We start from the raw sequence: 23,305 nt of genomic DNA, 5'->3' as shown, positions 1-23,305 counted from the left end.
CACTCAAATTCTTTAGAGGAAACTGAGTTTCGGCAATCATCCTTAGCCTATTTTGCACTCTAAGTATCGACATCCTGGCCATCAAATAATTCGCAAAAAAAAAGAAAGAAGCCCAAGAGGAGAGGCGTCACAGCGTGGCACTGAGACCACGACGGCGCGATGCCAAGATGACTCCGACAAGCACAGACTTCCTTCCTCGTTCCCAAGAAAGTCCATAAAAAGCCGGGTCTGCGGAAACAAAAATAAAGCAAAGAATCCAAGCGAAGGACGTCCAGCCAGCGGCAGAGAAGAAACAGCGCTGCTTCCAGCTCTGCATATTTTCAGACACTACCGCCTTGCATCACACATCGCGCTGCTTAGCCTTTCTTCTTTTCTATGTTTCTTTTCTGTTTATCGTTCTTTCTTTCTTCCCGTATTTCGTTTTTTTGTTCTTTTTGTAGACAAGAGCAGGGATTCCAGCACCGACTCAAAACAGCGCCCGCGCACACACCGCACACACGCAATCGCCACACTTCCGCGTCGGCCGTTGTCGCCGCCGCTCGGAGACCCGTCGAACCAAGTGACCGTGCGATGCCAGCGGAATGACAATAGAGAGTTTTAGCCCAGCGGGTTTACGGCCAGCGGAGCGGAGCGGGCGAGCGGAGACGCGACTGCGCATGCGCACCACGCTGAGGCGGCCAGCGGTTTTACGGAGCAGCGTTTACGCCCGCTGGAAAGCACTCCCCAGCGGAGGGTATACGCAGCGCGCGAGCGTGCGTAAGCGCGCGCGGGCGTGTATGGGAAATGCAAGATGGCAGCCGCGAACATGAACGCCGCCGTTCTGCATCGACGACGGCGACTGCGGCGCTGACCCGTACATTAGTACTCAGTACATTATTAACAAATAATGTACTGAGAGCATGTAATATATCTTTATTCGACATTTCTTGCATTATAAAAGCAAGCGTAATTCAAGTTCATCTCTCAGTAACTCCTATTCGGACCACTAGGTGGGGCAGCAGAGCGCCCCGCTCTTTACCCCGCTCGAGCGGGTGAGTGATCCGCCGGGCTAAAACTTTTTTTTCGCGAGCCGCTCCGCTGGCGCAACGGTGGAGACCGCGAGCGGAGCGAAACGTAAACCCGCTGAGCTAAAAGTCTCTAATAACCGCGCCGCCGCGAAACCGAAATAGTGGTGGCGGTTCCGAAACGGAGCGAAAGAACGCATAAAACGTGCGTAGGTGGGGGGGGGGGGGGTGAGAGAGAGCAAGAGCAGCACTTCAGCGACCGGGACTGACGAGTGAAATCACTCCCCGCCCCCCGAAAAAAAAAGAAAGAAAAGAAAACGAGTAAAGGCCCAACCACTGGCACGCGCTGGAAAGCTTCGGCGCGCGCCGAAGGGTCAAATGCGTCAAAGCGTCGGTCGGGAACTCGCTGAAGCGGAACGTCGCGTAGCGATTATGTCTACTGCCGATGCTAGAAGTTTGCCGGCGCGCGGCGAAGCTGCGCCGGCGTGCACCAATGGGAGGCTGCGACGCCTCGCAGGCGTCAACCAATCGGAGGCTGCGGAGCCTCTGGCTGCTAGGCCTGATGGCCGACCGTGCGAAGACGCCGGCACCAACGATCGTCCGAGTTTTTTGGACGCACGACGCGCGCGACACTCTTCCTGAAAGACAGTGTTGTAATAGTAGGCCGACAACGACACGACCGACCGACCGACGACCGTGGGTTGTGGCAGTGCGACGTGGATCCGAAGCGACTTCGAACGACGCCGACTAATCCAACCTGCCCACTGGGTTCCGCCGGGCTCGGTACGATCGTCTGCTAAAACAGCCAACCGAATCGTGATTGCCGCAACGTCTGTGCTTGTTGTATGTGCATTTTGTTGTGCTCAAAACGAATGGAAACACGTTTACGAGCTCCGAAGTCTGGATAATCAGCACTCGCCTATCGTCGATGTTGTTTACATTACGCGTAGGCCTAGCGGGTCCATCGAGTTCGTAACTGGCGAGTGAACGAGGCCAGCGAAGAAACTCTGTTGAAGGAAGTGAATTTAGTAGCAAGGTTGCATTACAGTGATTTGAAATGTAGTTTGCGCGGTGAACCTCGGTGTGCTTGCTGTCAAGACCGGAATCCGTCGTCACCGTTGACGAAGGCAGCCGTCGCACTCTCCGGCACATCTCAGGAATATATGACCACATGCGTTGTGTGTGTTTTTTTCCCCAATTTGTGCATTTTACGACGTTACAACGTCTTTAAATTTCAGGACAAATGATTCGCGTGTGATGCCACGCGATCGACAAGTTGCCCTTCGATACAGCTGCGTGTGAACTTCGCTCAGCTTTCAGGCATCAATTGCATGTGCGCGAGAACTGAACCAGAGATATCCGTGAAAAACAGTACACGAAGAATAAATCCGCTAACGGCGGGGTAGCACGTATAGAAACCAGTGGCCGGCGATAACCGGCAAACAGTGGCCGGCAAACAAATCGACGGTTTCGGCCTTGCGAAACTGCACGGAAGGCGCAACCTCACCGGAAGCCTCCATCGTACACGACGACACTTCCTGATCGATTGCTACTGGTCATGCTGTCTGCTGTTTCCGTGCTGTTTCCGTGCTTGCTGTTCGCGTGTAGTTCGTTGTGAGTGTCCGAGAAGCATGGCCGGAATTCCGATCGCCGACACTGAGTTGCTGATCGCTGCTGTTGAGCAGCGGCCAGCTTTATGGATGGCCCGGCACCGAGACCACAAGAACAAATTTGTGAAAGCAGCCCTGTGGCGTGAAGTAGCGGCCGCCGTCATGCCCGTTGGTGTGGGCATTGAAGGTGAGTTGACTGGCGGATTTTGATGCTTTGCTTATGTCAGCACTGTTACTATACATTCTTCTGATTGTCATTTGCGCAGAAGGCGTTGAACTTGTCCAGAAACGATGGAAGTCGCTACGGGACAAGTTTCGCCGCCTCTTCTTTGCCCACAAGGATCAGCTCAGAAGTGGCGCCAGTCAAGAAGATGCAGAATCGTCTGAAAGTTCATGGCCCTTTTTTGACGTTCTGCTGTTCTTGAAGGACACAATGCAGACAAGGGTGTAAGTGTTAATTTTGCCAAAATTTTCTAAAGTCATTTGCACACACAGCTGTAGTTCTGTGTTTGGATACCTTTATTGTATGAAATGTGTTCTAAACCCGAAACTTTGCTATAGCGGCTTTACTGCTTATCTCACAGCATCTTAAGCACTGTCCCCCTGAAAGTAGCCCCTCTACTGGCAATACACTGTTCCCATCGTTTCTTCCATTTTTTGGAAAGCCTCCTGGAACGACTTCTAGGATGGAGTGCAAGTCTGTTGTCACATTGTGTAGAATGTCCCATGTGGTTTGGAAACAATGCCTTTTAAACATAGTTTGCAGTTTGGGAGACAGGAAAAAGTCAGCTGGGGCTAGGTCTGTAGAATACGGTGCGTGGGGCACAACAGGAGTGTGACGTTTTGCTGGATAGCTGCAGACAAGGAGCAACATGTGGGCCGGCGCATTATCACAATGCTATATGCAAGTCTGGTTTTCCCACAATTCAGGACTGTGCACAGCAACCCTCAAATGTGCCAGACTTCCTTGTTTACCATGTGACCCCATGGTACAATTTCCTGATGTACAATTCCTCTGTAGTCAAAAACACAACCAACATCACCTTGCTGTTTGGCTGAATCATGCGTGTTTTTTTAAAATTTTTGATAAGGAGACCCTTTGCTCACTCACTGCGACTGCACCTTCGTTTTAATGTACACCTTTTATTACATTCTTAAGGAAGTTTTCATAGGGAGTGGCAAGCAGTTCCTGGCCAATTTCAACACAAGTCTGTTTCTTGTCATCAGTCAACAAATGCGGCACGAATTTTGCAATGACACGACGCATCTCAAGTTTGTCGCTCAAAATTTGATGGCATGACCCTGCACTGATGCCCACTTGTCAGCTACTTATAGAACAGTTAAACGACAATTTGCACAAATCACAGCACTAACTCCCTCGACATGGTCATCGTCTGTTGATGTGGAAGGTTGTCCAGACTTGGGATGATCACCGACTGACATTCTGCTGTGTTCAAGCCGCTTAAACAACTCGTAGCACTGAATGCTACTCATCCAGTTCCTGCCTTTTGCTTGGCTATTCAATGTAATGTCTGTGTGAACGTTTTCCCAAGTTTGTAGCAAAATTTCAGTCACATACGCAATGTTCTTCAAGCTCTTTCATTGTCACTTGGGCACTAATCCGACAAACAGCTTAGGCACGTGCTCAGTTCAGCAGCTACAGCGCGTCAAGTAACAGGCAGAGTGAAATGTGGTAAATGGCAGTTTGTTGTCTAAGCCTGCCACTATGTGTGCTCAGCAGCTGCAGCACACTCCCTGTGCATGTTGGCGGGCTATTTATTTACAAAGTGTGGTTTCTCTTTAACCACGTGTAGTGCAGCGTGTGCATTTTTTGAAGTACAAGCATTGATAACTGACATAGCTGATGTTGTTGAATATGCACACAGGTGTGCAAAGATTTGAGCAATGCTATCCTTTGCAGACACATGTTAATCTGCTGTTCCTTGCTCACTTTTATTGTAAAATGCAAGGACGATTTTTCTCTGTCCTTGCGCTACTGTTGTGTCACAGTTACCTTCCTTGAGTACATCATTACCGAATACAAGTGTCCTACTTCTGCAATTCGGGCTTCTGAAGTGGTTATCTGGAGATGAAAACTGAACGGCACACAACGAGAAGTTAGTTGTGGGCACATCTTGTGATGTACTCTCACATTTATTGCAACCTGCAATGTGCGAGCGCTTTGGCATGCATTCTCACGTAGCTTACATTGAGTGCAATAGTATTTCAGTTGCAGTAACATGACCACTTTGCTTCTAATCAGCAGTCCCGTCATGCAAAGCTGCAGGTAACTTTATGGTGCTTTGACATACCCCACTTACTACAATGAACTCTATGCGCTCATTTGCTGTATGGAAGTTGCTGTATGCTCTTTTTGAAAATGAAACTAATCTCTTCAGGTCGAGGTGCCTTAACTACCACAAGCGATAACATAGTCCATCATGTACTTCCTCCAGCAGGAAGTAGAAACTGTGATTGCGATTTAGGTGAATGATGTGAAAAGACCAAACATATCGGTGCAAAGTGGGCAGGCTAGGCTTGCTGAAACAAAGACAAGGCATCTGTTAGTCTAGATAACATGTGATTAGCTTGAACAAGTCAGTATTCATAATTGAAAAAAGAAGCACGAGCACTGCCGCACACAGAACGGGCAGAGGGCAAATTTGCCTGATTCATGACGCGCCACCAAGCCATTAATTTGTCTCCTCATTTCATGTGTAACATTTTTACATGCATGTTTACACTGCAAATTGTAACTAGTGTTTCGGGTTTTACAGTCTTTTTCATTATTTGCATATTCAGTCATTTTGAAATTAAGTTCCGCACTTACTTCATTATTCTGCAGTACAGAAGTGGTACCTTATAGGATTTTCGAAGCTAGAGCACAGTGCTTCTTTACCCTTAGTGACGTGCCAAATGGCAAAGTGCAAAAGTTCTACAGTTTGTTATTTGAGGCAATCTCTTGTGGCTACACAATTGCCACTGTAAAGTTTCATGCTTTGAGACACGTGTGATGCATTGACAAGGTCAACATGCTGAAAGGCAAAATGTGTACTTTTGTATTATCCCTTGCTTACATAACCACATCAAGAGGGAGAAAATGAGAAAGGGCACAGCTTGTGCCCAATGAAAAGAATAATGCAAGACGCACCAGTAGACATGTTATGAAAATGATATACATCTTTGTCTTCTTGAAGAAATATGCTATTGCAATAGTGCTAATGCAGGGAATATGACCTATGAGCAGCCACAGAAGAGTTGGGGCAGCGGATGGAAATTATGGTCGTATTACACATGTTGAAAAGGCCTGGTCTGGCTACTGCATTTTCGCACTAAAGTTGTGGGGGCTGGTACCATAAGATGCATTTTGGTGCACACCTATGTTTTGCCTCAAGTAGGGCTTTCTTTTTTTGTAAGCTGTCTTGTTTCTCTCAAAACGACTCTTTCTGCTGATATAAGCCTTTAGATGCTCCAATACGCACTTTTGGCTGCTCTATAGAGTTGCTCTAAAACGGCCTCGGCCAATCGCATATTTGTAAACTTGGTTATGACTTCGAGGTTTCTGTTTCATGATTACAGCAGTGCTGAAAACAAGTTGGTGGTGGCATTATCTATCACAGCATAACCATATGCTAACAGCAGTAATAGTATACAAGATAACTCTGGAATACCCGTTAAAATCTTTATTTCACGTCATAGTGTGGAAAGAGTTTGCAAGACAAATATCTGTGCATATTGATAGATACGTTTGGCCTTTTTGTTTGTGTAGGACGTCGGGAAATTACACGTCATATCAAACGAGCCAGTGCATAAGTCCTGGAAGCCAGTCGGCGAGCACTGGAAGCCAGGCAGTGAGCCCAGCAAGCCAGGCACCAAGGCCTGCAAGCCATCGGCCGAGCCCTGCAAGCCAGCCAGTAAGCCCTGCAAGCCAGCCAGTAAGCCCTGCAAGCCAGCCAGTGAGGCCAGCAAGCCCAACTGCTAGCAGTCAGCCGAGTGCACAGGAGCTTCTTAACAACATCATGCAATTTGAAGACATAGATAGAGATGTTCTCCTAGAAGGCTCTGTGCACTCGGACATAGTCTTGCAACCACCCTCCCGGCCACCACTTTGCCAGCTGCAAACGCATGCAGTGCCAACTACTGCGCTTAGGGATTTTCAAAAAAATGCTTTTACCCCCCAGCGTAAAGGCAGCAAAAGAAAGCACGACACTAGTGAAACAGACGCACATTTTGGTGACCTTTGCGAAGCTCTGAAGAAAACAAAGCCACGCAATGAACATGAACATTTTGGGCTGTGTCTGGCGAAGTACATGGAGCGTGTGCCTGAAGAGAGGCAGTTAGAACTTAAAATAAAGGTGCTAGAACTAGTGAAAGAATTTGCAGAGGATTACTAACATAATTTTTCATTGATGTGTTTATTTCAATGTAGAAGAAAAGGCTAAATGCATTACATAGTGAATTGTTAAATAAGGGGAAAAAACAATGTGAAGAAAAAGGAGGAGCAACAAATAGCCGTCACTAAACCAGCTTCGTTGTACTGCAGCCAAATATAGGCTCTTAATTTTTTATTCGTTATTTAATTACCTAGTAAATGTGCCGGGAAGGGGAGTCGCAGTTCTTTGAATATGCAGCCAGTATGCTTAAAGGGATCCTAAAGCCAAATATGAAGTCAAGCTAAAGTAATACAGTACTGAAGGACGTGCATGGCATCAGTATTATGGGAAGTTGAGGTAAATGCAGTCCATGATATTAATAACTTTTTTCCTGCTGAAATATTTATTTATTTATAATCTAGTCATGAAAGATGTTAACTGAAAACAAAGTTGGTAATGAATTTTCGCATAATTTCATAATTTCATTACTTCACACTCCCATTGCAACATTAGAGAGGTTTAGTTTAGGGGACGCAAGTGGCTTGCGTAAGCAAGAACTAAGAGCGACGGTACTGCGCATGCACAGACCCCTACGTCTAGGTCTGCACATGCACACTACCGTCACCCCTAGCTCTTGCGTACGCAAGCCGCTTGCGTCCCCTAATCTAAAACTCTCCATTATGCTTACATGCAGCATGTGCACTTGAAATTCGTCAACGTGTAGGTATAAATATGAAAAGATTTTTCTTCTGCAAAACACAAAGGTGCCTGTCCAGCAATACATGCATTTTGTATAGTACTAACCAAACACAGGAGGCACTCTTCATAGATATTTCCATGTCTGGGTGCATGCCCTCATGTGCAAAACCATTCGCGAAATGTACCTTGCCAGACACACCCATATAGGGCATTAAAGGCCAACTGCAACAAATTTGGGACCGCGTAAGAAACCTAGTTTTATATAGCGTACATATAGAGCCTGCATGCAAGCAAATTCTGACATTTCGAATGGTAGGGGATGCATGCTCAACATCTCGTAGAAATAAGACCTATATATGGAAAAAATGCCACTATTACCACTTGTTGAAAGTGACACGGGACACTGCACGTGTTGCTCCTCGACATGACCTCGGAGAACAGTGCTGAGCAGTATACGCAGAGTGCCTCAAGCGGCCAGCCTCGCTGCAATTGCGCATGCATTCGCTGGCTTTTTTTACTCTTGGAAAAACACTTATCTAGAATGTGCTGAGCAACAGAAATCTGTATGTGATTTTTTTTTATGTTGCTCTAGAATTTTCTCACTGACACTTTTCATCTACTTATATTAATTAAGAATTACATTAAGACTAGTCATCTAATTAGGCAGAATGCAAGAAATATTCTGAATATTTCCAGGCGATGGCAAACATTACCTTGGTTCTGTCCAGCTAAGTGGCATGTGCATATTTATAAAGTTTGTGTGAACCAAAGAGAAACACCCTGTATAGTACTATTGCAGCCTGTTTGGGCAAAGTATAATTTTTTATTGTAATTGGCCTTTAACTTGTGCTTTTGACAACACAACCACTTCACACACAAAAAAATATACAAACAAAATTGTAATTCTGCATGGAGAATACACTATCTCCTTGGCCGGGAGGGGTGGTGGGTAGTGGCGGTGATGCACAGAAGGATGTGCATAATTATGTTTCTTCCAGCAGCTTGCTGAAAGGAGAATGCTTGCCTTACAAATTCAGCAGTGATGCTTAATTCAATTAACCTTAAAAATTTTACATGCTGAAACAGTGTGATTATGGGGCCTGCGGTGGCAGGGGCAGATTAATTTTGACCACCTGGGCTTGTTAAACGTGCACCCAATGTATGGTGCATAAGCATTTTTGCATTTCCCCTTCAATGAAATGTGGCCGCCTTGGCTGGGATGGCTGTGATGTTTGTATCAGGCCAAACTTTCAAAATGAGCTCGTGTGAAGTGACCTGTTACCATATGCACGACTGAAGAGACCAGCTCTTATTATTCTCATGCTGATACAAGACAAATGTGGTATGTGCATGGGGTGCTACTGAATCCACTTGGACATTAATGTTTCAGTAACTAATGCTTATTACAAGACTTGTGCATTGGAATGCCTTTCCCAAACTCAAGCTGTTGATGTGACTGCAAACATTTTTCTTTTTTTTAGCACGAATGTTAGTACTACAGTCGAACGCACTTATAACAATACTCAAGTGCCACTAAAATTACATTGTTATATAATTGATATTTGTCAAGCCGGGTTGCATTAAAAAATCAAAATGGGGGATGGCAGAGCTGTTGTGAGAAAACTATAATGGCACGGAGGCCTGTGCCCCACCCCACCACGTTCCTCCATCAGGCTGCTGATTGTGTTCACTCGTTTAACTGCCTCTTGGGCGCTCCAATCTGATGTACCAAGCCACGGCTGTCGGCGTTATAGAATGGCATTGCTATAACAACTGTTAAGAAGGGTTACGGGTGGCAAGTGATGTGCGAGCTCCGCCAAGGCATCGCTTTGGTGGCTCCAAAAGGGGCCTTTAAGAGTGCGAGAAGGTTGCCGCGGCAGCCTGTCAGCTTGACAAATTCAGAAGAAATGCTGAGGCGAGATCGCACGAGCATCCCGCCACGTACTTCTCACTGGCTTGTACGAGTAAACCCTATGTCCGTCAGCCTTGCATGCTTTATGCAAACCTTGCCGGCATCCTTTATGAAGGCATCCAGGTGCTCCACATAGTGCAGTGAAAGGTTCCTCACGAAAACAAAGCACTGGAGGCACTGTATCATCTGGCGGTCCTTCTGTGAAGACAACGTTGAGGCAGCCTGCCCTACTGAGTCATTGCTGCTGTCGTTGCCGTCGGTATACAATGCAAGCATGTTTGCGACGATCGCCTCATCGGTTAGAAGCACTTAGTTTCCACATCTATAGCTGTGTGCTTTCTTTACACTGGCAACATCGTGCGTTGTCGATGATCAGTGGGCGGATCATTCATCTCCCGTTTCAGCAGCAAGTCAGAGAAGGCTGAGAAACCACGTGGCCAGGAATAATTTCACTGCAGCCAACCAAGACGAACACGAGCGATTAAACTCTTTGCATAACTGCACTGAATGAGGAGCCAGCGAACAATCTGGGAGCAGTGCAGTTGGCGCGGTCCATTCATGTTATCAGAGGGTGGTGCGGCTTAGAGCTCTGGGTGCTGCCCATTCGTGTTCGGAGGAGTGCAAGAGCGACGGGAGAGAGGTGCACGAAGAGGGCTAGAAAATGAGCGCACGGCGGCTGTTGGGGCAGCGGGCCATCGTTCAGCAGCTCGAATTTCTCGCTTTCATTTTTTTTCTTTTCAAGGATTTCGCATTTCAATACCTTCTGGCATGGACACCCAGCAGTTAGACTTCATCGTTATAACCGATAATGCAGCAGCGGGGCACTGTAGTAAGTGGGTTATTTCACCATGGAAAACATACAAAAGTTGACTGTGCAGCAGCTTTTCATTGTTATAACCAACATATTATTAAAACCGGTATCGCTATAAGTGGGTTCGACTGTACATGCTATAACTTTCACAACTGCTGCATCACCTGTACGCAGCACCGCAAGAAAGGCACGGCAGATAGGCTGCCATTGGCTAGTGTCATGCATTATTAAATCTGTTGCATTATGCACTGTGTATTGAAGTGGGAGTGTTGGCTTTGCAACTGTAGTAACGTCTAGAGTGCTTTGCATTGAGCAGATGGAAAGTGCAAGTGCTTGTAGCACACGAGAATATATCAATACACATGGAATCTACTGTGACATGAGGGCCCCCTGTGCCTGCTGAACTTTAATGCTTCTTGTTGAATTTGGTGACATCTGTGATACATGTTCTTCACCGTTCTTTTTCAATTGCACGCCTTTCCATAAACTTGCCATGTTTAGTCTTGGAGTTTATGTCTTGTACCTGAAATCTTGATATGCACCTTTGTGTTCGGAGTCCAGTGGTGACATTCTCAGGTTATCCTTTTTGACAGCACCTTCTATTTCGCGTGACACAGTACAAGGCATGTTGTATGATTCAAGCGGTTCTGTTTAGTCAGTGTGCACTGAAAGTGATCATCCAAGCTTACATTCCCTGGGTAATGAATTGCATCAAAAGTGTATTGTTGGTATAAGTGGGTTCGACTGTACATGCTATAACTTTCACAACTGCTGCATCACCTGTACGCAGCACCGCAAGAAAGGCACGGCAGATAGGCTGCCATTGGCTAGTGTCATGCATTATTAAATCTGTTGCATTATGCACTGTGTATTGAAGTGGGAGTGTTGGCTTTGCAACTGTAGTAACGTCTAGAGTGCTTTGCATTGAGCAGATGGAAAGTGCAAGTGCTTGTAGCACACGAGAATATTTCAATATACATGGAATCTACTGTGACATGAGGGCCCCCTGTGCCTGCTGAACTTTAATGCTTCTTGTTGAATTTGGTGACATCTGTGATACATGTTCTTCACCGTTCTTTTTCAATTGCACGCCTTTCCATAAACTTGCCATGTTTAGTCTTGGAGTTTATGTCTTGTACCTGAAATCTTGATATGCACCTTTGTGTTCGGAGTCCAGTGGTGACATTCTCAGGTTATCCTTTTTGACAGCACCTTCTATTTCGCGTGACACAGTACAAGGCATGTTGTATGATTCAAGCGGTTCTGTTTAGTCAGTGTGCACTGAAAGTGATCATCCAAGCTTACATTCCCTGGGTAATGAATTGCATCAAAAGTGTATTGTTGGTATAAGTGGGTTCGACTGTACATGCTATAACTTTCACAACTGCTGCATCACCTGTACGCAGCACCGCAAGAAAGGCACGGCAGATAGGCTGCCATTGGCTAGTGTCATGCATTATTAAATCTGTTGCATTATGCACTGTGTATTGAAGTGGGAGTGTTGGCTTTGCAACTGTAGTAACGTCTAGAGTGCTTTGCATTGAGCAGATGGAAAGTGCAAGTGCTTGTAGCACACGAGAATATTTCAATACACATGGAATCTACTGTGACATGAGGGCCCCCTGTGCCTGCTGAACTTTAATGCTTCTTGTTGAATTTGGTGACATCTGTGATACATGTTCTTCACCGTTCTTTTTCAATTGCACGCCTTTCCATAAACTTGCCATGTTTAGTCTTGGAGTTTATGTCTTGTACCTGAAATCTTGATATGCACCTTTGTGTTCGGAGTCCAGTGGTGACATTCTCAGGTTATCCTTTTTGACAGCACCTTCTATTTCGCGTGACACAGTACAAGGCATGTTGTATGATTCAAGCGGTTCTGTTTAGTCAGTGTGCACTGAAAGTGATCATCCAAGCTTACATTCCCTGGGTAATGAATTGCATCAAAAGTGTATTGTTGGTATAAGTGGGTTCGACTGTACATGCTATAACTTTCACAACTGCTGCATCACCTGTACGCAGCACCGCAAGAAAGGCACGGCAGATAGGCTGCCATTGGCTAGTGTCATGCATTATTAAATCTGTTGCATTATGCACTGTGTATTGAAGTGGGAGTGTTGGCTTTGCAACTGTAGTAACGTCTAGAGTGCTTTGCATTGAGCAGATGGAAAGTGCAAGTGCTTGTAGCACACGAGAATATTTCAATACACATGGAATCTACTGTGACATGAGGGCCCCCTGTGCCTGCTGAACTTTAATGCTTCTTGTTGAATTTGGTGACATCTGTGATACATGTTCTTCACCGTTCTTTTTCAATTGCACGCCTTTCCATAAACTTGCCATGTTTAGTCTTGGAGATTATGTCTTGTACCTGAAATCTAGATATGCACCTTTGTGTTCGGAGTCCAGTGGTGACATTCTCAGGTTATCCTTTTTGACAGCACCTTCTATTTCGCGTGACACAGTACAAGGCATGTTGTATGATTCAAGCGGTTCTGTTTAGTCAGTGTGCACTGAAAGTGATCATCCAAGCTTACATTCCCTGGGTAATGAATTGCATCAAAAGTGTATTGTTTGCAAATCATTTCTGGTGAAGCCCACAGTGGAGGGACATTCAAAAAAGGAAAAGACTTTCCTTGTTTTTCGAGTGTGCCTAATTTTCTTTGATAGAACACCAGTAGAGTCATTTTGAGTACTTTATTTCAGTGCAATATCATGTATCTTTTTCTAGTCTGACAATGTTCTTTCCTTCTTTTTTAATATGTATTGAACAAGCGCAATAAAATTGTATGTGCCTAATAGTATGCTTCCTGATATTTCTTCTGAAGTGTAACAATGGTTGGCTATGCAGTTCAGTGCTGTGCAATAAAATATACTACAGCAATTGTGTATGGCGCAAACTTAAAATGTGAAGGTGAGGGAAATGAGTTTGTTGGGAAGCAACACAAAAGTCACCATGTGCAAAGAAGTCAGGGGAGGAAGCTTTTGAAGAAGCGTGTTGATGATGTACAATTTCTTTGGAAAATGTTTGGTATTCTGAAATAAATCTGGACACTTCAAGCAATTATGCATCTTTGCACTCTGTCACGTTGTCAGTGCTTCTATAGTACAAGTCTGCAAAGGACAACCAAAGACAACCATTCAAACGTTCAGGTTGCCATGTTTCTGGTATCTGATGCTGTCATTTTGGCAATGTTGGCAAAGACTCGCTTGATATGTTGAAACCAGTTACAAAACATGGGTCATTATTCAGTCAAAGCTTGCCTTGCAATTCACCAGCTGCTCGATGTGGAGACCTCGTGATATAGTATTGATGCCCTGACATCCTAGAAAAATGATTATGTGCTGCATGGGACTTGCCATTGACTTTCTGCCCAGCTTGCAAGGGCACTTCCATAGACATTTTTTATAATTTCAGCTGGTCACAAGCCGGGTGTGGCTCTTGCATGGGAGCAGGCCATTCGGCTCTAATATTTTCGGCCATGCTTAATCTCTGCGGCTCTTAATTACCAAAACAGCGAACAGTAGTCTTTTTCACAATGGTATTTATTCACGAATTCATGTTCTATTCTCTACAAATCACTGCATTCACATTACTGCGCTGCACTCGTCACAGAAGCCGCTGTCAGAGTGGAAAACAATGCTATAAGTAGAAAAAGTTCACCGCAAGCTGAACAGGCGTCTACAAAAAACACTCAATAACACAGGCAGAAGACTAATTTAGTGGGCCTTTCTAAATGGAGGGTTGGTGTGAGATGTGGGGTAGCACTGTGTTGTCAACTTCCAGTTGATCTGAAATTTGTTCCGCGCAGTGGCGTGCATCCCATTATTGGCAACCAGGGCGGTGGCCTGCTGCAATGGCCCCTTGCGCTCTGGTTTCGAGCAGTGAAGTAGTTTCATCCTCGTAGCTTGCTCAACATGGAGTTTGCTCTGTAGCTAATGAGTAATTGTTTATAGTGTTTTGTAAGTGTCCAATGTGACCAGTGCACCACACAACTCCCAATTAAGCATATTACTTGTAAGGCGTATATGTACATGTTTATTTTGTACTAACAGACAGCGAAGCATGAGTTTGCAATTTTGTTCATGTGAAAAAAAATAAAAACTTCAAAAAATAAATAGGAAATATTTTTTGGTAGATCAATGTCCAGATTAACATTATAGAAATAAACATGCACACAGAACACAATAAATACAAACTGACCACACTGAAAGGCCTGTAGCAATATGTGTATGCATAGTGTATGCAGAGCCAAGTTTGTTGCAGATTGCATATGTAGCCGCACAGGTATGTACAATAGATTATCCGCATTTTAAAGTGAAGTTGACCTAAGCACCTTGCAGGGAGAGGAAACTGAAGATGAGCCACAAATAGTAGGCCACTAGGCGAAGCAGAATACAGTCTCAGTAGAATGTGGTATTATGGAGCACATCATCTCCCGAGGAAACTGCCTACTTATGGCTTGCTATAGTGAAAACGCTAGCTCACATTAAATTGATACTTGTTACACAACTCCAATGGAAGCAATCTGTCAAACTCGATGCTCGTTGATGAGGACAAGGAAGTGGAGTCTAGAGCACTGTACAGGCTGGTTTTGGAAGGCACATATAATTGCTCAGAGTTCTGAAGAATTGATATGTGAAACTTTAAAGGAGCACTTGAAGAAGCATGACTGAAAGTAATAAGCTTTATTTAGTATAGGTATCAAAGTGACAAAATTTTAATTATTCAGTATAAATATGCCTTGCTCTTAGTTCCCAACTTCAGGAAGGTAGGCACACAAAACAAATTTTATGCAGGTTTGGTAGCATGAATATTAGCCATAGCGATGCCCATTCCATGTAGGAAAGCCATGACTTCACAAATACGGAAACAGGCAGGCACCTATGTATGGTGCAGGGAGCATTTCTTTCGCATGCAAGCAAGCACTCGCAGCATTTTTTCCTGCATTCTTCAGGCTATCCAAGTAATAGTTGTCAGGTTGCAGAGCATGCACAAGCCTCCTTATACTTGATTACTCTGTTGGATCAGCCCCACGCGTACAAACGGGTGTAGTCATGTATCCAGAACCACTGCGGTGAGGCTGGCCACCTGTACAGAATGTGCCACTATCGCCAGGCAGGGCTTCGTGGTTTTCCGGTGAACGCACCTTGCCCTCGAAATGGCGAGCGTCCATTTGAAATCGAAGAGTACCTGTCTACTCGTCAAAGCTCCCCATACGCCTACCAGCAACACCAACCTCGATCAACAGCGCCGTTGAGGCTTCGGTCACCGAGCCCCCGCCCGTCTTCAAGCTCCCCAAGACGCCGTTCACAGAGCCCGCGTCGGGAAAACTAGAGTCAGCGGCCTCGGGAGGTAAGGCCGCTGCCGACGCGAAAAGAGAAGAACCTCCATCGATGATTCCGAGCGACGACGAGGGACTCGGAAACCAGTGCCATAAGAGCGACGTTGCTTCCGATTTACGTGTGTTTGTCGACGGTTACGAAGTGAACGCGTTAGTGGATACAGGTGCGGATTACTCGGTAATAAGTAGTGAGCTCGCCAGGAAACTAAAGAAAGTGCTGACTCCATGGAAAGGGCCACAAGTTCGCACAGCAGGAGGACACCCCATCGCCCCGATGGGAAGGTGTACGGCTAGAATAGGAATACGAGGCTTCACGTACGTCGCCAGCTTTATCGTGCTTTCCGAGTGCTCAAGAGACTTGATTATTGGCATGGACTTCTTGCAGGATAATGGCGCTATAATCAACTTGCGGGAATCGTGTTTCCTTCTCAACCAAGCACGCTGTCGCAGCATTCCACACTGAAGAAAAATTCGACGCCCTTTACATTGCCGATGACGACGTGATGCTTCCTCCGAGATCCAGCGCAGCCGTCACAGTCAGAAGCGACGCGTTCAGCGACTACGAAGGAATTGCAGACAGCAACACCAGTCTTCTACTCGAAAAAGGGATCTGCATGGCAAGAGGCCTTGTTCAGCTGCGTGGCGGATGTGCCAATGTTTTCCTCACTAATTTTGGAAATGAAGTGCAACATGTCGCGAAGGGAACCGTTATTGCCAGCCTTAATAACTTCGTCCAAGTTACAGATCTCAGCATTCCAGAGTCTTCACCATCGAATTTCCAAGATGTGGATTCTGTCCTTGCAGCCATCGACATCGAACCAGGCCTATCGCCCAGACAGAAGGAGCAAATAGAGAACCTCTAAGAGAATTCGCCGAATGTTTTTCAATGTCATCCAAAGTTCGGCGGACATCTATTGCTAAACATCGGATAATTGTTGACGAATCAGTGAGGCCTATTTGCCAGCATCCCTACCGAGTGTCACCAAAAGAGAGGGAAGCCATCGGAAGTCAAGTTAAGGAAATGCTTGAAGACGACGTAATTCAGCCGTCGGCAAGTCCGTGGGCGTCGCCAGTGGTACTGGTAAAGAAAAAGGACCAAACCTTGCGCTTCTGCATTGATTACCGAAAGCTGAACGCCGTCACAAAGCGGGATGTGTACCCACTTCCAAGAATCGATGACACTCTAGATAGACTACGAGATGCCAAATTCTTTTCCTCCCTGGACCTCAAAAGCGGCTACTGGCAGATAGAAGTGGACGAACGAGATCGTGAAAAGACGGCGTTTGTGACGCCAGATGGACTGTACGAGTTCAAAGTGCTCCCATTCGGCCTTTGTTCCGCACCTGCCACATTTCAGCGGATGATGGACACTGTGCTCACCGGTCTGAAATGGCAAACCTGTCTCGTTTATCTTGACGATGTCGTGGTTTTTTCTACCACCTTCGAGCAGCATGTAGAACGACTGCGGGCTGTGATGGAAGCTATTAGATCAGCAGGTCTGACGATAAAACCGCAGAAATGTCATTTCGGCTTTCGCGAGCTCCTTTTCCTCGGCCATGTCGTCAGTTCAGCAGGCATTCGTCCGGACCCTGAGAAGACTGCGGCAGTGGATAAATTTCCAAAACCAACCGACAAAAAGGCTGTTAGGCGATTCTTAGGACTTTGCGCCTACTAGAGACTCTTTGTCAAAACTTTTTCAAGGATCGCCGAACCACTAACGCGGCTAACAAAAGAAGACGTGCCTTTCGTCTGGTTGAATGAGCAGGAGAATGCTTTCAATGAGCTCCGAAAGCGTCTTCAGAACCACCCAGTTCTGGCTCATTTCGATGAGGAAGCCCAAACTGATATTCACACAGATGCAAGCAATTTAGGCCTGGATGCCGTCCTCATTCAGTGGCAAAACGGAGAGGAACGAGTCATTGCGTATGCCAGTCGAACACTTTCGAAGGCTGAGGTGAACTACTCAGCGACAGAAAAAGAATGCCTCGCGGTGATATGGGCCATCAGCAAGTTTAGACCATACTTATATGGCCGACCATTCCGAGCTATCAGCGACCATCATTCGTTGTGCTGGCTGGTGAATCTCAAAGACCCATCTGGACGGCTGGCAAGATGGAGTCTACGGCTGCAGGAATACGATATAACGGTCGTATACAAGTCCGGTCACAAGCATAGTGATGCAGATTGCTTGTCACGTGCACCAATTGAATACACGGAATCTACGCTTAGGGAAAATGAACAGGATTGCCCGTTCCTAGGAGCTGTGACAACATCACAAATGGCTCAGCATCAGCGATCCGACGCGGAGTTACGACTGCTGATTGATTACCTAGAAGGACACCCTGTCGACATTCCACGAGCTTTTGTCCGCAGCTTGTCGTCGTTCGTCCTGAGAAATAATGTCGTGTACAAAAGAAATTTTGAACATAGTGCAGAGACGTTTCTGCTCGTCGTACCTTCAAAGTTACGACTCGAGATATTGGAAGCATGCCATGACGACCCATCAGCAGGACATTTAGGAGTGAGCAGAACATTCGCTCGCATCCGCATGAAGTATTACTGGCCAAAGTTATTGAATTCTGTGCAACACTACGTAAGAACCTGCCGGGACTGCCAAAGACGTAAAATACCACCACTCAAGCCAGCAGGTCTCCTACAACCGATACAGCCACCGGAAACTCCATTCGCTCAAGTGGGAATGGACTTACTTGGCCCCTTTCCCACATCGTCATCAGGAAAACGTTGGATCGTAGTTGCAACTGACTACCTAACTCGATATGCCGAGACAGGGTCTCTTGCCAAAGGAACGGCCAGTGAAGTAGCAGAATTTTTCGTCACTAACATAGTACTACGGCATGGCGCTCCTAAAGTTCTCATCACGGACCGAGGAACCATATTTACGGCGCATTTGACCCAGGCCATCATGAAATTGACGCACACCAGCCACCGAAAAACCACCCCATATCACCCGCAGACTAATGGGCTGACTGAACGACTGAACAGAACGCTGACTGATATGTTGTCAATATACGTGGACATGGAGCACCGAACATGGGACAGGATACTACCGTACGCAACATTCGCGTACAATACCGCTGTACAAGAGACGACTCAAATGACACCTTTCCAACTCGTTTTTGGCCGGACCGTCACCACAACCTTAGATGCAATGCTACCAGTAGATGAGACCTTCGAAAATGACAATGACGTCAGCGACTTCACACAAAAAGCCGAAGAAGCACGGCAGCTGGCGCGACACCGCATTCAGCAGCAGCAGCAAACTGACGCCGACCGATACAACTTGCGACGAAGAGACGTCCAGTATGCTTCTGGAGACAAAGTATGGGTGTGGACTCCAGTACGGATGCGCGGCCTATCCGAGAAGCTTCTCCGTCGTTATTTTGGCCCGTATAGGATAATTCGCCGAATTAGTCCATTGAACTACGAAGTTGCTCCAGAAGGTCAAGTAACCTCATCATGACGGCGGCATCGAACAGAAATCGTCCATGTCGTCCGAATGAAACCATACTACGACAGGCAATAATTGCTTCCGCCTACAAACATTGCGAGTTCATGGCAGTCTAGAAACCACCGTCTTCTGTATGAGCATCGGGACGATGCACTCTTGGAAGGGGGACAATGACACAAGATGATTTCGAATTACACGCGCCAGCCGCTTCCTGCGTCCGTCCAGCTGTTTACTGCTACCTGCGAAAGATAGCGGCAGTGGAGCAGGCAACACGGGCTCGCAAGGCACGCGCAATCGGAGCAGCGTGCTATGAGCGCGGGACTCGAGGGAAGAAGAAGTGCGCGACTGCGGCGAAAGAGACTGTGGACGTTTTAGCGAGGCTCTCGCTTAGCTGTTTGTCGGGCACAAGTTCGCCCAGCGTAAAGTTATTAAAGTAGCGTCACTCAACTGTGCGTTACAATATCTTTCAGTATCTTTACATACATCTCGTCTACACCCTGATTCCATAATGCCTCCACGACTGCTGAAGTTTCGACTGAATCAAACTCTTTCTCGTAATCAATGAAAGCTATATATAAGGGTTGGTTATATTCCGCACATTTCTCTATCACCTGATATTACATACACTCTTGAAACGCTAATGGATAAAAGGAGCCCACACAAGAAAAGCTAAAGGTCCGTTTCATACTACTCGAACACAATCATGAAAACTACACACACTACTGAGCATGTACCAATGTTTCACACAATGTTAAAACAGAGCCTCACGAAAGGTTCACTGATGCACAATGGGCAAGCCCCCCCCCCCTCCTTCATTCTCTGAACACACCATTGGCTCTTGTCATGCTACCCCTGTCATCAGTCATCAAAAAGAGAAATGGTGCGCTTTAACCCTGCTGGTGTCACCTGGAGCACCCTGTTGACATAACGACGTGCGAAGGAGGCACCGGAATAGCCAGGGAAGGAGCACGAAATGCACCATTCAGCATGCACCACCAGCAGCATGCAACATACAGTCAGAATGTTTTGCTGCTGCTATCTTGTGCAGTTAAGAGCTGCTTCCTTGGACACTCCTGGTTGGTGCCACTGCCAAGGCACCTGGCCAGCACTGCTGCAGAAGTAGGCAGTGAACAGGTCCCTGGCAGCAGCTGCATCAACATGGTGGTTCCTTGAGTGCGTTGCTCCAATAGGAAAAAAACCGTTGCCGGCTGTACTTTGCATGCTTTGCCGCCAGTGTCCTGCAACAACATTCCCAAAGCTATCTTCCCTATCTGGGAATTTGTGGGCCTGGGGGTTATAGATAGTTAGGAAGTTGTGAAGCACACAGGCAGCTTTCACAACAAAATCAACATTCTCCGGCTGCAGGTTCATGGTGCGCAACAGTACTCTCCACCTGGCAGCAGTAATGCCAAAGGCATTTTCTACACAGCGCCTGCAGAAATGAAACAAAACAGTTTGAGCAATGATATTAGATATGACAAACAATGGGGCTTACAAACACGTCCTGAGCACGTACTCGGATAAGAGCAAGTGGCAAAGTAATGACAGCTTTGCGTCCGAAGTAAAGTTTCTTTGTAAACACAGTGCCATCTGCCTAGTGTCTTGTGAATTGTAGACGCGTGCTCCCCCACACTGTGGTACCTTTCGGGCTTTCTTTGGTGGATCCTTCTAAATATGATCACTTGGGAATACTACTTTAGCTCACCAGCTAACATAACTACGCATTTCCAAGTCAGCAATACATACACGGGGCAACTTTGTGCAAGACCTGTGTTGCAAATTGTTTTAAGGGACTGACAACCAGCGAGAACATTTTGCGAGATGTTGGTAAAAATGAGAAAAAAGAACATTATTTATAGTGATACAATCGAGCCTGCCGATCACGACTTCAATGGAAATTATAATTTTAAGTTGGCATACAAAATCGCAATAACCAGCATGAATAGGCAATGAACCCTTCGTACTTTGAATGTGGTATATAAGATTACTGTACATTAGTTGATCGTTATAAAGTGGCACATAGTTGTTTAAAATTGCAGTACTTATGTAATTTGGCTTTTGCAATTTATTGTACACGTATTATGCAGCAGGAAAGTGCACACTAATGAGCAGCGCTAGTTTCATGGTAACGAGTGGAGCAGCAGAGCGGGCAGATCCATGCAATGTATTGTGGTGCATATTAGGGCTGCTGTATACACCCAAGTTTGCAATTTAGTGCCCAGAGCACTGTGAGAAACAAAATGCCATCGACGATTTGTGCCATGAATGGGTGCCAGCCCTGCAATAATAGCACTACTGGCATATCCTACCACTTAGCTTGGTTTGGTTGAAAAAAGGTTCGCGCATGCAGCCTGCAAAAGCATGGCTTTCGAGATCAGTTTATGTTACGTGGAGGGAGCTGTTGCTGGGCTGTAGATTCAGACACCACCTATTATTGTAAATATAATTCAACGCTTCAGGAAACATGAACTGCAGTTTACATTGACCCGATAAACAAATTATTACTTTTCTTACAGATAGAGTTGTACTTGCCTTCTACTTTCGACCAATGCCTGCGTAAAAATCGCTATCACATTCACATTTTACTGTTTCCAGCATGTTTCTTGAGCACAACCACATCCGGAATGCAGAACGGAAAATTCTGATAACAAAATGTTCACAACATTTTCCGCATTACCACTGTACACTAACCACTTGTGCGATAGCTACTCGAAGTGTTCATGTTCACGCTAAACTGCAGTGCTCTACATTGCAGAGACTAAGTGCATTTTACCAAACTTGCTTACAAGGACCACCGAGTTGTGGCTACCAGCTGTAGGTGGATGTGAAGTTGTTTTCTAGCCAACAGTGCTGGTGTTGCAATGAAATCAGAGAAACACTGTTACGCCATACCTTGCCCGGCTGAGCCTGTAATTGAAGATCCGTTTGTTGTCGTTGAGGTGCCTGGCTGGGAATGGTCGCATGAAATCCTTCCTCAACTGGAAAGCCTCGTCCCCAACAAAGGCATATGGAGCATTTGTTGATGTGCCCGGTAGACAGCCAAGCGAGGGGATGTCAAGTTGGCCATGACTGAGGGCATGGCCAAAGTCAGAGTTCTTGAACGTCCCACCATCACTCATCCGACCTTCGGCGCCCACATCAATGAGTACATACTTGCACTCACTGTCCACGACTGCCATCAGTACTATGGAAAATGTTCCCTGAAAGATGAAGCGCGGCACATAAAATTAACACAGTTGGAGCCATGAACATTTATATGCCCAAAATGAATTAAAGGGTGCAAGATTACTGGTACACTTTCTTTTCTTTTTTGACAACTTACGTGGGCTTATAGGCGCAACTGCACATAGGCAATAGGTCTACCCAGTAGCATAGTAACGGCGGGGGGGGGGGGGGGGGGGGGGGGGTGACAGAAGAGCTAAGGGCCCCGGGTGCCAGATGACCTAGCTACGCCACTGGGTCTACCTGATGTGTAAGTATACCACACGATGATAGTATGACATCATGAGTATCTAACTGCAACATCTTGCGCCAGCAGTGCTGCATCCCACATAAATTCTGCTCGTTTATTAGTGCTTTGCAAGCAACATGCAATGTCAGTAACTGAAGTGGCCATTAATTCAGTGAAAACATGTGTGCTGCTTCAGCAAGTACACCACTGCAACGAATTGGCAAAGTTGATATGCTGTCTCAAAGGGCTAGAGTGCCTTTACCCTGTAAGTCATTGCAAGGAAAAAGATGAGCACTGTGAAATGTATTAAAAATGTGACCAGCAATTTAAGATGCATGCAGGCTCACCCAACACACTCACTCAGGCTGTATACAGTATTACTAAAGACAGACTAAGTTTAGACAAGCAGCATTCTCTCAAAGCTCTGTTAATTTCATGGTGAGAGGCTGACTACTAGAAAGGAAAATGACGGCCCATACATTCATCACTTAATCTTTGCGGCAAAACTCCTCAATTGCAATGTCAGCGTGATGTCACAAAGTTCTGTGCGTTCTTTGGTATCTTGACTCTTCTGTTGATGAAAAAGTTATGGAAACTTGGTCCTCTAACTGTCTTGCATAATGCAAAAGTT

At 46.0% G+C, this 23,305-nt stretch overlaps 2 protein-coding genes across 2 annotated transcripts in view; both read right to left on the bottom strand.

The window, feature by feature from the left end:
* Positions 1-23,305, bottom strand: part of Snoo (Sno oncogene) — a 179,727-nt gene that overhangs the window by 40,011 nt on the left and 116,411 nt on the right. The gene's annotated exons all lie outside the window — the stretch shown is intronic.
* On the bottom strand, positions 20,259-22,402 carry LOC140216274 (uncharacterized). Its single transcript, XM_072286670.1, has 2 exons — positions 22,116-22,402; positions 20,259-20,655 (listed from the first exon to the last, which is right to left on the bottom strand). Exons 1-2 carry the CDS (start codon positions 22,400-22,402, stop codon positions 20,259-20,261), a joined length of 684 nt encoding a protein of 227 aa, XP_072142771.1.

The sequence above is a fragment of the Dermacentor andersoni genome, chromosome 3 (genome assembly GCF_023375885.2).
Source record: "Dermacentor andersoni chromosome 3, qqDerAnde1_hic_scaffold, whole genome shotgun sequence".
NCBI lineage: Eukaryota > Metazoa > Arthropoda > Arachnida > Ixodida > Ixodidae > Dermacentor > Dermacentor andersoni.
Note: the sequence above shows the minus strand (reverse complement) of the source record. Positions and strands in the feature narration are given on the sequence as shown.

What these genes read in the sequence shown, in the direction of transcription:
- LOC140216274 (XM_072286670.1), bottom strand. Translation starts at nt 22,402, where the DNA reads ATGGCAGTCGTGGACAGTGAGTGCAAGTATGTACTCATTGATGTGGGC. An exon ending in TACAGGCTCAGCCGGGCAAG is followed by an intron (nt 20,656 to 22,115) that starts GTATGGCGTAAC and finishes TCATTTCTGCAG; the next exon opens with GCGCTGTGTAGAAAATGCCT.